The sequence below is a fragment of the Eulemur rufifrons genome, chromosome 30, assembly GCF_041146395.1.
Source record: "Eulemur rufifrons isolate Redbay chromosome 30, OSU_ERuf_1, whole genome shotgun sequence".
NCBI lineage: Eukaryota > Metazoa > Chordata > Mammalia > Primates > Lemuridae > Eulemur > Eulemur rufifrons.
In genome coordinates, this window is record NC_091012.1 from 134,021,046 (window position 1) to 134,035,906 (window position 14,861).

Consider the following 14,861-nt stretch of genomic DNA (forward strand, 5'->3'; position numbering starts at 1 on the left):
TCACACACCACTTGCCACCTTTCTGTCTGAATGTACCTAAGTAGTCTTTACAAGAAATGTTTAAGACTGTCTCAGTAGGACATGTCATAGGGTTTCCCATGGAGGTAGTTATGTCACGAACGGATCTTTTTTCCAAAGTCTATAGTTTTAGGCTTCCATGCTTCTAGGTCCCCTCAGCAGGAGACCATAAAATGGGCTGGGGCCTTAATTTAAGGGAATATGCATTTGATTGTGGGCGTGGTCTTCTAGGACAATGGGTAAAGGGAGAAGTGAGAAAGTAAGACATAAAATTAAAAGAATATGTTGAAACAGGCTAAACTGGTTTTCAAAATCTTTCCTAGTTTAACATGTTCAGAGGTATTAAATGTAAGAAGGTAAATGTAAGAAGGTTTGGGGGATTATTTAAAACCAAGGCATTAAAAGATCAGGTTGTTTGTTAGAGGATTTTGATTCAGGATCTTACAAAAAAATTTTTAAGGAGTTGAACAACAAACCTTCAAAACTTAGGAGAGTGTTTTTAGGAGGGGGTGGTCTCCAACCTGTCTTTGTTTGCTTCCAAGATGAGTGTTACAACTGGCAGACTGTTTCTAGTCAGGGGCTCCTTCACCCCGCGGTTATCAGTGGTCATGCCTGTATTTGACTGAATTTCTGTAATTTTGTTATAGGGACATCGAAGGTTAGTGGGTCAGCCAAATTTGTTAAAAAAAAAAAAAAAGGTGCAGAAATTAGCCATGCTTGGAAACATGTGGCTCACAATCATGATAAAGGCTTAAATGCTGAGATGGGTTGAGAACGTCAGCCCCATGTTATCTGGGTTTGCAAGACGACTTGTGAAACCAGCAATCAAAATCATTATTGGTCTCCTAGCCTTTATGCTAAATATTTGCTCTTGAAAACACCCCCTTTGACTTGGAGTGAGGGGTTCTAACAAATAAAACTTCATCTAGAAATGATCACATCCAATTTAAAAAAAAAGCCATTCTATTTTGATTTTCAAGAAACCCCCAAAATGTCAGCTAGATATACTTGTAAATGTGTTATGTTTATTTTTAAATAAGGAAGGGTGCCTTTTTATAAATTAGGCTTGGGATGAAGTTTCTTTTAACTATCCGATGCATTAACTATTGACAAGGGAGTGGGTTCTAATACCAAATTGCTACATTGCTATTGTTAAATCCATCTTTGGGTTTTCTTCTTATGCATTTTTCTCCCCTCTTTAATTTATATTTTTAAAGATCAGTCTATATATCTAGAAATTGTACGAAAGACAAATATTAAAGAGAGTAAAAAAAACAGAGACCGTGAGCACATGCTTTGCCAGGGTCAAGGAGGCAGATGAAATAAAACTGTAATGTGCTATACAGGGGCTGCATGAGAAAGAAAGCGTCATGCTTATGTGAAGACACGCGTCCACACACGTCCTCCTGAGAGACAACATATATTGTGGCCGAACAACTAGGTCACGTGGTGGGAGGGGGCTCTTTTCTTTCTCCTCCATGTCCCCTCCTCTGATGTCACAAATCTATTCTTTCCTGGGAGAATTAATTAGCATTCATTGGGTGTAGTTGGCTAGAAGAAAGGGGAGAGAGAGAGATCTCGAGAGATCAAGATCTTAAGAAAGACAGCAAGGAGGAAGAGCCAGTGGGGAGCAGGTCCTTCCCCCTGGAGCCGCATTGAGACTGGAGGTGCAATCGGGCACAGAATGGCTGTTTTATAACTGGGATCCTCGGTGACGTATGGCTGCCTGCTCCCTGGCAGCTGTCTTTATGGACCAGTAGGCAGAGCGAAATTGACGTTGACAAGACTTTTGCATCTTGGAAGGGACTGTGATCTACTGTAGCGCAGAACAGAGCCTCTCAATCAGACGGGTGTGAATAGGAGACGGAGGGGAGTCCAAAAGAAAAGGAAGAGGAGGAAAAAAAAAAAGCGTGTGTTGGGGGGAGCAGGGGAAAAGGCATTTTTGGTGGATGGTGTGAAGCCAGCCATGGAAACTGCAGCCGAGGAAAATACTGAACAAAGCCACGAGAGAAAAGGTACCCAGCCCTCCGACAATAGCCTGTTTAAAGCTTTTCACTGGGGGGTGCTTAAAAAGGGTTAGCTCAGTTTTGTCTCTCTTTTAAAACGGTGAGACAATCCTTATGGCACAGTCTTGTTTTTTCCTGTGGCTGATGTTAAATTAATAGAGCAGCCTCTCTTCATTCCTGTTCCAAATCTTCCTACCGAACACGATATTTCATAGAGGGATGTCCGTAGTTTGTTGCCTTGGGCAGATGGATGGGGGGAACTGTCTTTTTTTTTTTTATTAATATAATTAATCATAATTTATGTCCTATGTTCTGCATGTTATATTCTAGGGAAATGGAATGTGTTGTTTTTTTGCTTAATGCTAGCTAACGCTAATGCTAGAGGGGCATGCATATTGATTATGCTTTAGTTTCCGCTAATGCCATAGTGATTTGGACATTCTTAATGTTCTTACTCTAATATGATTGCTCTGTCCGTGTATCAGGCCCTGGCTACGACATTTAATAATCATTTCCAGTTGCAGCTTCAGAAAGGGGATGTCAGTTCTGTCACCTAGTGCTGATGGGAAGAGGGGGTCTCCTGCTAATTACGACTGGGAGACTCTGGGGAGAAAAATTGATAAAGGGTCCTGTTCCTTAAAGGGAACATACCATGATTTTGATATGCAGAATGGCCTTTTGGAGGAATAATTGTTTTTTGCAGTAAGAAAATGGCAGAAAATAGAAACTGAAATTAATCTTTTCCCTAAATAATGACTGATCTTGAGTTTGATGCCCCATCGGCTCAGCTCAGCCACAGTTAGTTTAATGGTATCTCACTGCATCGTGATTTATCTCCTTCACTCGAAGTTAAAGGCGCTGTCATAAATGCACAAAAACATATTCTGTAACTGCAGTGGCTCTAATATCAAAAGCCCTCACGCTGGGGTTATTTCTCACGGCCCTTGCATCCACTGACGGTCACTAAACAATAGTAATTCTCCAGGATGGAGGCACAACTTTGTTTTACTTATAAATATGTAGGTTGAACCATACGAAATTGCTGATAGTCAACCATTTTAAACCTTCAAAAACGGCAATTATATGTACTTCAACTTAACAGTATGCGGGCGTAAAGGCTGCTTGCTTTTATATACAATTTCATTTGTACACAATAACATTTTATCCTAAACAGAGAAATTTTGTTTTTTAAATCAATTTTCCTTAAGTATGATAAAATACACATAAAATTTGCCATTTTAACCATTTTTAAGTATGCAATTCAGTGACATTAAGTGCACAGCAATTTAATTTTAAAATTGGTAGTTTAATCTTTGCATCAAACCTACCTCCCCCCACCAAATACCCACCCCATCTTTTCCTGTATGCGTCTTTTTAAAAAAAAATCTTCATGAATGAACAATTAGCAATTAGAGAAGCTCTTGGGAATGTTCATCCAGTTGAGGAAGTGAGGTACAAGTTTAAAGATTCATTGCCATGGTGATTAGACACTAAGCTGATTGCGTGTTTTGAGGGGTATAGTAATATAATAGCATTGTCCCGAGGAAGCCCATCACTGTTTATAGCAGTTTTTCCCTAAAATAGATGATTTTGTTTAGTACATGCTTTTATTTTTATTAACGTGGTGTTTGCCTGTGGGAGATAAAACTGTTTTGGTCTCTGCGAGACATTTTAATCTCCGCAAAAACATACCTTTTGTTTTTTTCTCCAAAAGCAAGCAAGGGACGTACGACCAATATAAAACTCTTACTACACAATTGTGTATCTCATCATCTTTTAGTCTTACAAACTATTTTACATCAATTAAATATTATTTAATAACAGATCTACAGGTTGCCACTGCATCCCTGACAACTTGAATACAAAAGCTCATTAGCTATGGTTTTAGAGACGAAATTAGGAGCCAAGATAATTCCTGGTGGGACTTTTAAAATTACCTAAATTTAGAAACACTAGCTACTTGGTAAATAATTCAAAAATACCAAGCTACTGAAAGCTAGAGTCACACATATAGGACATGCTCGAATAAGAATATCGGCCAGGGAATTTATTTTTCCTGATCCGCAGCAACAGGGGTTGTGATCGTTATATGACCCACCATAAATGCTGATCTGGAAGGTGGCTTATCTACTAATCTGCATTTAGATGAACAAGTTCATATGCCAGCTGCACAAAGTCAAAACTCACACGACTGTCTTCTTTGTAGTTGCCCAGTTTGCTCGCCCGTGGTCATTAAGATACACGTAGACATAAAACGATAGCCACAAATGATTATGCGTGCTTGTCGCTCCACTGTGCCTTCAGATTGGATTTTAAGTTTATAACATAAATGTTTATTTCATTGAAATTAACATTTAGAAATTTGACCTAATTACTTATAGAATGTGTTATGTAATTCTTGAGCTGGTAGATGTGTTTTTCTTTCTTTTTAAGCCTTTCAGCAAGGGATTTTATTTACTAAATTTAATCCTATACATTTATCACTTTACACAGAGTTTTTTATGCACATATATTTTTTGCCCTCTGTTTCTCTTTTCCTATCTGTTTTCAATTATTGGTAATGGGGCAATGCCTGTCTCTTAATCTGGGGTATTATAACCCAATGGCTAGTACCCAATAGCTTTGAATGAATAACTGTGGATAATTATTAGAATGTCTATTAAAAATGTAAATTAAACTTAGATTTATAAATTGAACTCCATTTTCTAGTTGGGGTCTTTCCTAGGAGTTTCGACAGGACAACACATCCCAGCTACTGTGTTTCACTGACTCCTACAAAGACAGCTTTCTTTCAAATAAATCAAAATGACTTTGTTCCTACTTTTGACAAAAATAATCCATGTCCATGAAATAGGAAATCATTTGCGTTTTGGAAACAGTCTTAAAGCTTTTATCACAGAATACCAATATCATGGATGACCAAAATTCACCAGAATTGTTTAATAGATATTTAAGGATTTTTAAGGAAAGCAAGCAGGTTTTCCTAGACAGATATAAGAAATGCCAAATTATTCCAAATAACAGCTTTTAAATTAAAAGCATTAAATTAAATCAAAGTGTGAGGATTGAATAAGCAGATTCACTGAAATGGGATAAGTGGAGGAAATGAATAAGACAGAATCAGAGGAAATAGATCATGAGACCCAATAATAAAAAGATGGAGAGCAGGTTTCCATTGATTTCGGTGGAGTATTACTTGATGTCATTTCATTTGTGGAAACAAATGCATCTGGAATTGCTGGGCGCACTTAATCACTGGGTAGAAAAACAATTGAATCATAATAATTTTGTATGCTCTATTATGTGTAAAAAGTCTAAGTATGTGTTATGAAAATTTTTTTATATGTAGGAAATTGAAATCTGAAACAATTATCCAGAACTCCAGGGATCCTGACCACATAGGAAGAAAAATATAGTAAATGGGAACAAGGTGTAATTTAAAATAAATTATAGGATATAGTCAAAGTAAGAACTGAATTCAAATTATTGACTTTGTTTAAAAAATTAACACATCCATTTAAATCTTTTTGATCAAATAGATATGTCTTTTTTTTTTAATTTAGCAAAATGTGTGCTGCTTTGGCTCTCCTTTTTTGTTTAGGAAGAAAAGCACTCTTCTTTAATATAGTCGTAGAATATACGACTTATCTGCTAAAAACCCAAAGGGACACATTTAATAGGTTATACTATTCCTGATGATCTACAAATTATTGGATTTTGAGATTTTTTTATTGAAATTTTCTAACTTGATTACATGAATGTGGTGCAGAGAAAGTCTTAGATGCTGTTAATCTCTAAGAATTTGCCAAGGTAGACATCTGAAGAGATGGTGTCTGGGGAATAGGCTGTGGAGAAAAGTGCCTGGCCAGATGGTGCAGGACATATGTGGTAGGTATGATATGGCTTCCTTTGAATTTCTTTCTTTTTTTGGGGGGGGAGGGGAATTTAAGTGTGGAAAAAATCTCAGTGAGCCTTGATACCTCTTCCACTTTTACATTATCAATTCCATTAGGATGTTTTTCAAGATTTGGCCTTGCTATTTCATTAGAAAAAAAAAATTCTGGCCCATTTTTGGAAATTTAGATTTGCCTGCCTTGAAACTGAGTGTAAATCCTGAATTAAGATTATAATTTTTAAGATCACGTTTCTCTGTTGAAGTACAGGGTCAATTTGGAGTAAATGATCTTAATAAAATGACTGTCGGTCTTGATGTATCTAAGAACATGCAAAATAGCCAGTGTCCCCATGACTTAAGGTTACCCTTGCTGGGACTGGTGATGAATTAGATTGGTCCAAAGGTACTCTCTTGCTTTTTTCTCCTTTGGACCAAATATACATACATATGAAGTAGTTGGCCAGGAATAGGGATGGCTATAGGATAGAGGAAGAACATGACCATGCTGGCTTTTAAGACAGGGAGGTTATAATGCTAGCTTCGCAAATATGCTTTGTTGTTTATTCATTTGTCCATTTATTTAATAATGTTCTCCTTTGAAAGGTCATCCTTCCTCTATCCTCTCAGCTCACGTTATAGGAGTAGAAGGGCACTAAGTCATCTTAGGGACCATTAGGAATAGTATAATCTTGATTTTAATCATAATTTTGCTGATTGGTGGCAGATTAAATGCAGACAACAATTGTATAGAAGAGAATTTTGATCCTTAGCCAGCCCAGTGATAATTCTCTTCAGAGAGGGTATAAGAAGAGAAAATAATTTCCTATTTTATAGATTGATTTTTATTAATTGCATTAACTTCTTTATGTATTCAAGCCTTACTATACTATATTCGAAATCAGGGGTCAACATACTTTTTCCATAAGGGTCAGATAGTAAATATTTTAGGCTTTGTGGGCCACACGATCTCCATTGTAACTGCTCAGATCTGCCATTGTAGCATGAAAGCAGCCGTAGATAGTATGTAAAGAAATGGTAGATGTGACTATGTTCCAGTAAAACTTTATTTACAAAAACAGATGGCCATTATTTGCCAACCTTTACTATATTCTATAGTATTGTTGTGGCTTTCCTTTAATATTTAAATAATAGCTAAAAATGAAGGATGAAAAATATAGCCCTGAAAGACATTGCCCAGTGAATAGGGTCTGTCCAGGAAGCTCAGTATTTGTCACTCAGTTGCTTCTAGTAATAATTTCCTAGATGCTAAAAAGCATACCCGTCTGCAGTTCAGTTGTTCAGCCTTGTCACTAAATTACATTATCTAAGTAAATGGGGGAAAAGAAAGGAAAGAAGACATTGTTTTGCTTTCCTTTTTGCAGTTTCCCATTGTTTGTTTCCTGCCCACCTTGGGTGATGACTACTCACAGTCCTGTCTGTCTCCATGATCTGTCACCGTTCACCCCATCTCTGTCTCTACTCTCTAAGGGGGAACATTTTACAGTCTGCCCTCTGTAGGGCGTCAACCATTTTCCCATTTCTTGCTAGACACCCAGAATCAACAGGATGTTTAATATACCTTTTGAGCTGAGGCATCCTCTAGGAATCCTGTGACTCCCTTCTAGGTGTTGGGACCCTAACCTTGGGATTAAAATGTATACTGTGCTCTTTGAAATTTTATGAATAACTTGATATTTAATGCCTTTATTTAAATTTGGCTCAAAAATATAAAATAGGAGTGATTTTCTTTTCCTTCACATGTAAAGATTTGCTGTTAAGTATTAGTCTAGGGGGTTGGAAAACATCCATCTAGTTGCAGATCCCAGCTCCGCATCTGCTAGATTTAGTCATATTTTTATGCAGAATTAAGGGTCTCAGGCATGGCTGCCATGTTCTTCTTGGAAAACATATTAGCATTGGATAGTCCATGGTTTTGCATTGTTGTTGCCTGGCAGCCTGTGCCTGCTTGCCCGGATGTCTGAAGACTTCCCCATGCATGCGAGGTGGTGAGCACAGAGCATGGCTGAACCTCAGCAGAGATTCCCTGAATTGCGTGGCCTGTCTTGGGTGGGGGACCTTGAGGTCCCTTGCTTTCAACCACATATTTATTTAGCAAACATTTATTGGGAACCTACTGTGTTCTGGGCATATAGAGGTAAATTTTTTTAAAGGAGGATGAAAAATTTCAGATCCAAAGTGACAGAGCTGCTTAGGCTCCCTCCAGCAGGGGGTCTATGTGGAGGGCTCACAGCCACTTTGCCAAGAGGAAATCAGATCACACCATGAGGCGGCTTGACTGCCTTCTGGTTCTTTCCATCAGCCCCACTGAGTTTCCTTGTCTTCAGGGAATGTAACACACCTGTGTCTGAGAGAGAATCTCCTGATCAGTAAAGCTAAAATCTCAATCCAGGGAAGGCTGAGAGTTAAGAACTTTAAGAACCTTGAAATAACAGCAGCAGCTCAGGGCCTGAACCATTTCTTTAGGAGACGCAGAAACATAACTCGCTTCCAAATGGACCTCAGAAAAATGCTTGTTGAGCTAACTGCTGCTGGCAGAAGAGGAGAAAATTGCAGCAAATGCACAGGCCACAGGAGGATAATATGGTGGTTTCAAAAGTGTGTCCTCTGCAGTCAAATTGTCCCGGTTCACACGCAGGCTCCTCCACCCCTGGCTGAGCAATCCTGGGCAAGTGGTCATTACCTTCTCATTGCCCTCGGGTGCTTCATTTGTAAAGATGGAGTAATAATAGTATCTGTTTCATAGGGTGGTCGTGACAGATATAACTGGGCCCATGTGCTGAGCACGCTGACTAGCACATCATAAGCACTCCATAAATTAAAGCTATCATCATCTTTCCTGACAACAAAAACAGCAGCAAAAATGGTTTCATTGTGCAGTTCTGGTCTTATCCTGGCATCTTTTTCCCCCTTTAAACAAGACATTTTTACCTTACCTTGAAGTCAAAAGGGTTGGTTTTTTTTTTTTTTCTAAAATACCACCTAGAAAAGTATGTCTCTGCTTCCCAATCTGAAATATCTTGAGAATTTTCAGAGGTAGTGGAGAGTGCAGTTGGTTTTTTGTAAAAGCCTGTGAGGTTTGAGATGTCCCCGGTCAGAGCACGTGCTCGGCTGCCTCGCCACGCGGATCACATGCTGTGCTGCGTCCTTCTCCACAGTGGTCTGAGCTGCCAACTGGAGAATTAGAACATGATTTTTTGATGGAATAATTACCCCACATCAATGCCAGGATCATTATTTTAATCCTCAAGTATCAGTGATATCCCAGAGAATATGACCCCTTAGTGGGTTTTATGGGGTTCTCAGACATAAACTGGCCGTAGCTACCTTCTAGTCTCTTAGGGATTTCAAGATTCTAATTCAGCTAACAGTTTCCCAAAGCCTACTCCGTGCCAGGCAAATTGGTAGATATTTTTCTCTCCAATCCCCTAAGAAGTGGGAAATGTAGTCATATTACCAGATAGAGACTTGAGTCCTCCAGGGACTAGTTGTCACCCTGCATGTGAGTAGTGGTTTGAGTCCCCCAAGACCAGGAGCCCTTTCTCAATAACATGCTGGGAGATAAGTGGAACAGAATTTAATCCAGAACATTCTAGACTCTGACATGCTGAGTTTAAGATAAGGTGACAGAGAATACTGCAGATGTCAGGGGGAGGACAGGCATTTCATCTAAGATTCAGCAGGCCACGGGATTATTTGCCCGGTTTTCAGGACCAGAACTGGGTGCCATTATGGAGAGGGAGCCTGTGTTCACCTTTGCTTGTGCAGCTGGCAATAATTATAGTGCTCTGTTGGTCTGAAAAGGAAATGAACAGAAAGAAAAATATTATTGTGAGAAGCCAAATTTTCACTATAAATAGTATCTTCCCCAAATGAGCATTTTGGGGGGGGGGGGGCAGAGTAGAGAAGAGATAGAGAAAATAAAAAAAAAATAATTTGGGTGATTTGTGTAAACTTAAATTCAAAAATGGAGGAGGAGACTCCAACATTCTCAATTTATCACGCTGCATTGATAAGCTGGTACTGAAGGGTTGCATTTCCATAGCATATTTTTTAAACTCCCCATTTCTTTTATATGGTAAAAGAATACATTAAAATGCTGATATAGAATCTTTGCTGGAGATAGAGACACTGACTCTTTGCCACCTGAAATTGGCAGTGAACAGCAGAGCTGAAATGGAAATTGGCAGGTACCACTGGATGTACCCAGGCTCAAAGAACCACCAGTACCGTCCTGTGCCAACCCTGGGGGACAGGGCTAGCCACTTGAGCAGTCCAGGTAAATACAGCCTCGGGGTGAATTCTAATAGCAAGTCAACTGTTACCTGTGATATTACTTGTAATGGCTATTTCAGTTTGGTCATATTTTATGTTTTGCTTGATGCATTAATTTGTTCACATGGGCATGGGTGGAATTGGCCCTTTAAAGATTTTTAATCATCTTTCTTTTTCTCTCCCCCTCCCCATTCCACTCCATCTTTCTCTGCTTTCTTTTCCCTCTGTCCTCACTCTAACCTCCTCTTCCCAAAGGAAGCAGCGTACAGGGAGATATACCTTTGGGTTAACCATGAAATTTACAGTGTCTGAACTGATGATGGAGGAGGGGGCCCCCCCACGTGTCCCCCCCAGGGGGTCAACAACTGGGCCAGGGCCCTCCCTCGAGGAGCTTTGACTCTGAGTCCGACAAGTGTCCCCAAATGTCTTCCCAGCCCCACTGCTCGCACCACGCTGCCCTAACATCAATTAATGCTTTTGAGAAAGAAAAATTAAAGCCTGTGAATTAGGATCGTGTAACTGTGTCCCCAATTCCCGTCAGGTAGGTCCATGGGGTCTAGTTTCCATTATCCTTGCTGGTGAGGAACACTGGCCACTCAAAGCCCTAGGTGCTGGGCCTGGGTGAGATTTGGGGACCCAGGTGAGGGAGAATGCTGAGCAACGTGAGCATCCACCCTCACACATCCCCAAAGTCTGCACGTGTCTTAATGCTCAGCTCAGTTAGTACAAGCTTTGTGAGTCTGTCAATGTGGAACTGTAATTCAGACTACGTGAGACGTGGGCGTGAAGGGCTTGCGGTGGGTCAGATCAAGACAACAACGGGCTTAAAGTATCGCTGCCATTTTGCGTCAACCCATAACATCATTTCTGCCAAATGGTGGCTTACTTTTTCAGGAGTACGTGTAGCACGTACAACTCCAGAAAGAGCAATCCTGAGATACAATGTGAGATACCCATTAAATTACAAAGTCATAAAATCTATAATTAATTTACTGAAACTTTTTCTTTTTCCTTTAAAATCTAAATTGTGGTGTCACATTGATGAACATGAAATCTGACTTTGGATTTAGTTCTACATCTTGGGTTGTGCATTCCTTCATCCGACGTGTAGCTATCACTTGCTGGTTAGAAAAGGGTGGACATGGGGTGACATCAGGCATCCACTCTCACAGCTCCTGTAAAGACTACGGGGGGTTCTGGAATCCTGATAAAAACCTGCCCTTAGACATGATCCATCCATACAGTGGGATAGTAGTCAGCAATAAAAAGCAATGAGGTACTGCTATAAGCTACAACACAGCCAAACCTCAAAAACGTTATGCTAAGTAAAAGAAGCCGGACACAGGAGACCAAACGTTGTATGATTCCTTTTATATTAAATTTCCAAAATTGGCAAGTCCATAGAGACAGAAAGTAGATTAGTGGTTGCCAGAGGCTGGTGGGGGGGGGTGACTGCAGATGGGCACGAGGGAGCTTTTATGAGGTGATGAAAATGTTCTAAAATTAGATTGTGGTGGTGATCACTCTAAATTTACTCAAAACCATTGAATTGTACACTTAAAACAGGTGATACAATTTATGATATATAAATTGTAGCTCAATAAAGGTGTTTTTTTAAAAAGCCCCCCAACAAAACCGTTAGATGTGCACAATTCAAGGGCGGGGGAAGGTATTTGTTAACGTGACGAGAAACCCCCCAAGTTATCCATAAGTACTACTTGAGGGAGGATGGTCTTCGTTTTAGTAAGTGTTGGATGATACCAGGCCAGTCGAAAACCCAGAAAAAATTTGGTCTTTCCTGGATTTTAGTTTATTAAACTGTGTGGTAAAGAGTATTAGTAAAACTAACATCTTATTAGGGGGAAAAAAGACTTCTATCAATTGCTCTTGAAGAGTTTTCTCCACTTGTCGAGCAGTTCCCCATAAAAGCATTGGAATAAGACTTGTGTGCTTTTGGGCCGGGCGTGGTGGCTCATGCCTGTAATCCTAGCACTCTCGGAGGCCGAGGTGGGAGGATCGCTCGAGGTCAGGAGTTCGAGACCAGCCTGAGCAAGAGCGAGACCCCGTCTCTACTAAAAATAGAAAGAAATTATATGGACAGCTAAAAATATATATATAGAAAAAATTAGCTGGGCATGGTGGTGCATGCCTGTAGTCCCAGCTACTCGGGAGGCTGAGGCAGGAGGATCGCTTCAGCCGAGGAGTTTGAGGTTGCTGTGAGCTAGGCTGGCGCCACGGCACTCTAGGCTGGGCAACAGAGTGGGACTCTATCTCAAAAAATAAAAAAAAAAAAAAAAAAGGACTTGTGTGCTTTTGATTCTACAACCAGACACCGGAATTATGGGTATTCTAAGCAGAAGTAGCAGCTGAGAAAGAAGATACAATGCTTCCATTTCTTTTCTGAAGCAGATTTCTTCCAGAATTCCAAAGAGTTTGGATTTTCGAAAGGTCACAGTGCATACACCATATACTGCACCACACCACCAGCAAGGTCTGGGTGCTCCTGTGAATGCAACCCGTCAATCTTTCTGGAGAGCCCAAGTCAGATATAAGCAGCCCCTTGTCCATTCGGGTAGGTTTTGGCACCCAGGAAAGTGAAGTCAGAACAGGTCTTGCTGCCAGAGGAGTTAGAAAGAAAAAAAAAAAATCCTCAGTTTTGAGGTTTTTGGAATTCTGGAAGGGTGTGATAAAAGGCTGTGGAACTCTAATAGTATCAGGTTGCTGGGGATACTATACTGCAAGAGAGGATTCCACGAACTAGCAGGTCCTCACCTGAGAGGGAGAAAAAAACAAAATCACTGAACCAGATTTAAAGAACTATCTTTCAACCCAGATCCTAAAATGTCTACCCACACATAGTTTTAACCTTCTGTGTGCATTGACTGCAAGCATCAGAAGAAAAATGCTGCCGCCGTGGCACAAAACTTAGGGACCATTTGTGCCTGGAGCAGGCCGTAGAGTGAAGGGACCTAATTCAGCTATGTCATCACCTTCCCAGTTGCTTAGAGGTTTTTGTTGGCTCCTAATTTAATGCAGTTCCCATTCTGTACTTAGATCCCCAACCAGATGGTGTGAGGGGAAAAAATAGAGAATTCCATATGGCGCTCATGTCTTCCCCCCACCCCATCCCACCCCCGAGTTCTCAGCTTCTTTCCACGGGGAGAAGAGAGGTTTTGGTACAGGCTGACCAAGAAATCTTTGCTAAAGGGAAATGCCTCTCCCTCTCCCACCCGTGCAGTTGCCATAGTGGGGAATAAGGAAGTTGCAGGAAGAAGGTGGTCTCTCCTCTTTGGGAAGGCTGAGGTGGTTCCAGGGTGTCCTTTACCTTGACCTTTATGTGGGGTTTTTGGGGTTTTTTTGTTGGTGGTTTTTTTTTGTTTGTTTTTTTGTTTTGTTTGTTTGTTTTGTTTGTTTGTTTGTTTTTTTGCTGTAACTTCCCAGGTAGAATTACATTTTTAGGACTTGGATAGTTACTGTTTCACCACATTTCTTTTTTCTTTTCATTATTTAGCTTCTTTGTGTAGGTAGCGTGTACATCTTCTCTAGGTCTACAGGAGATCAAAGGAGGGATGGCCTCAGTGCCACCTTGGGGGCCCAGGCCTGAGACGAAGGTCTGAGATGTGGCAAATAGTGCAACTAGGAATAGTGAATGCTAAATCCGCATTCGATGGAGTATTGTGCTTGATGGGTAGGGAATATTTCCAGGCTGCCGTAGATTGTGTTACACAGGCTTCAGAGCATAGTCTGAGCACAAAGGGAGAAGACAGGAAGGAACCGAAGAAGTGAATTTACCCTCAAGAGATCTAAAAATCTTTATCTTTGGAAAAGCCAGAGAATCGCTGAAGGTAGTCATGCTTTTTTCTTTCCCTCTCTATTTACGGAGAGGAACGTTGTTACCAAGGGAGTCAATAATGTGCTGAGTCCTCGTTGGTTTGAAGGGCAGCGACCTTTGATTCTCTTACCTCCTCATCCGATGTAAGGGGTTGGGGAAGGGCAGTGAAGGTGGGAAAGGTTTGTTTCTTTGTGGCAAGGAGATAGAGAACAAAGTAGTTGATAGGAGCTTGAGAAAATCTCAAATGTCTCTCGTCTCCCTCTTTAATGTAATCCAATGACATGCCAGATGCTGTTACTTAATATAGGCTACACACTAATGGACCAAGAATGACCATTTGTACACTGATAAATCTGTAATTCACAATTCAATCTCAAGGAAGGAGTAGAATAACCACCTACTTTACCAATCACCAATTTCCCTCCTCCAAACTCCAAACTGCTCTGACGCTTGGGTTAAGATGGCCATAGAGAATGCCAGAAGTCCGAAGAACACACCCCTCACATGTGGACTATGGCAGAGAGCCGGGAGAAATGTTGGTGTTTCGCAAGAAGCCCAAGTGTTGGGATTTGCATTTCTGGGAATAGATCTCTGAGCAGCCATGGAGGGTGGAGGACTGAGAGGAGAGGACAAGCACTGCTGGGACTCAGGTCACACTGTTCCCATCTGTGCATCTGCCCAGGTGCAACCTCAGGCGGGCCCCGGGAACTATAGCATTTGTCCCCTGGGTCCTGCTAGGGCTGAGGCTGGGACTTGTCTCATGGATCCACTTTGTAAAGGGACACCTGTGGGTATGAGAGTCCTGGGAAATGCTACT

The 14,861-nt window shown here is 40.7% G+C and overlaps 1 protein-coding gene across 1 annotated transcript in view; it reads left to right on the forward strand.

Annotated features, from left to right (window-relative positions):
• The first annotated feature begins 1,978 nt into the window (after positions 1–1,978).
• The window catches only part of GPM6B (glycoprotein M6B), a 43,273-nt gene continuing 30,390 nt past the window's right edge, over positions 1,979–14,861 (forward strand). The window contains exons 1-2 of the mRNA XM_069463783.1: positions 1,979–2,033; positions 10,097–10,216. Coding sequence (XP_069319884.1) covers positions 1,985–2,033; positions 10,097–10,216 — 169 coding nt within the window. The 5' untranslated portion in view covers positions 1,979–1,984. The remainder of the gene's footprint in view (positions 2,034–10,096; positions 10,217–14,861) is intronic.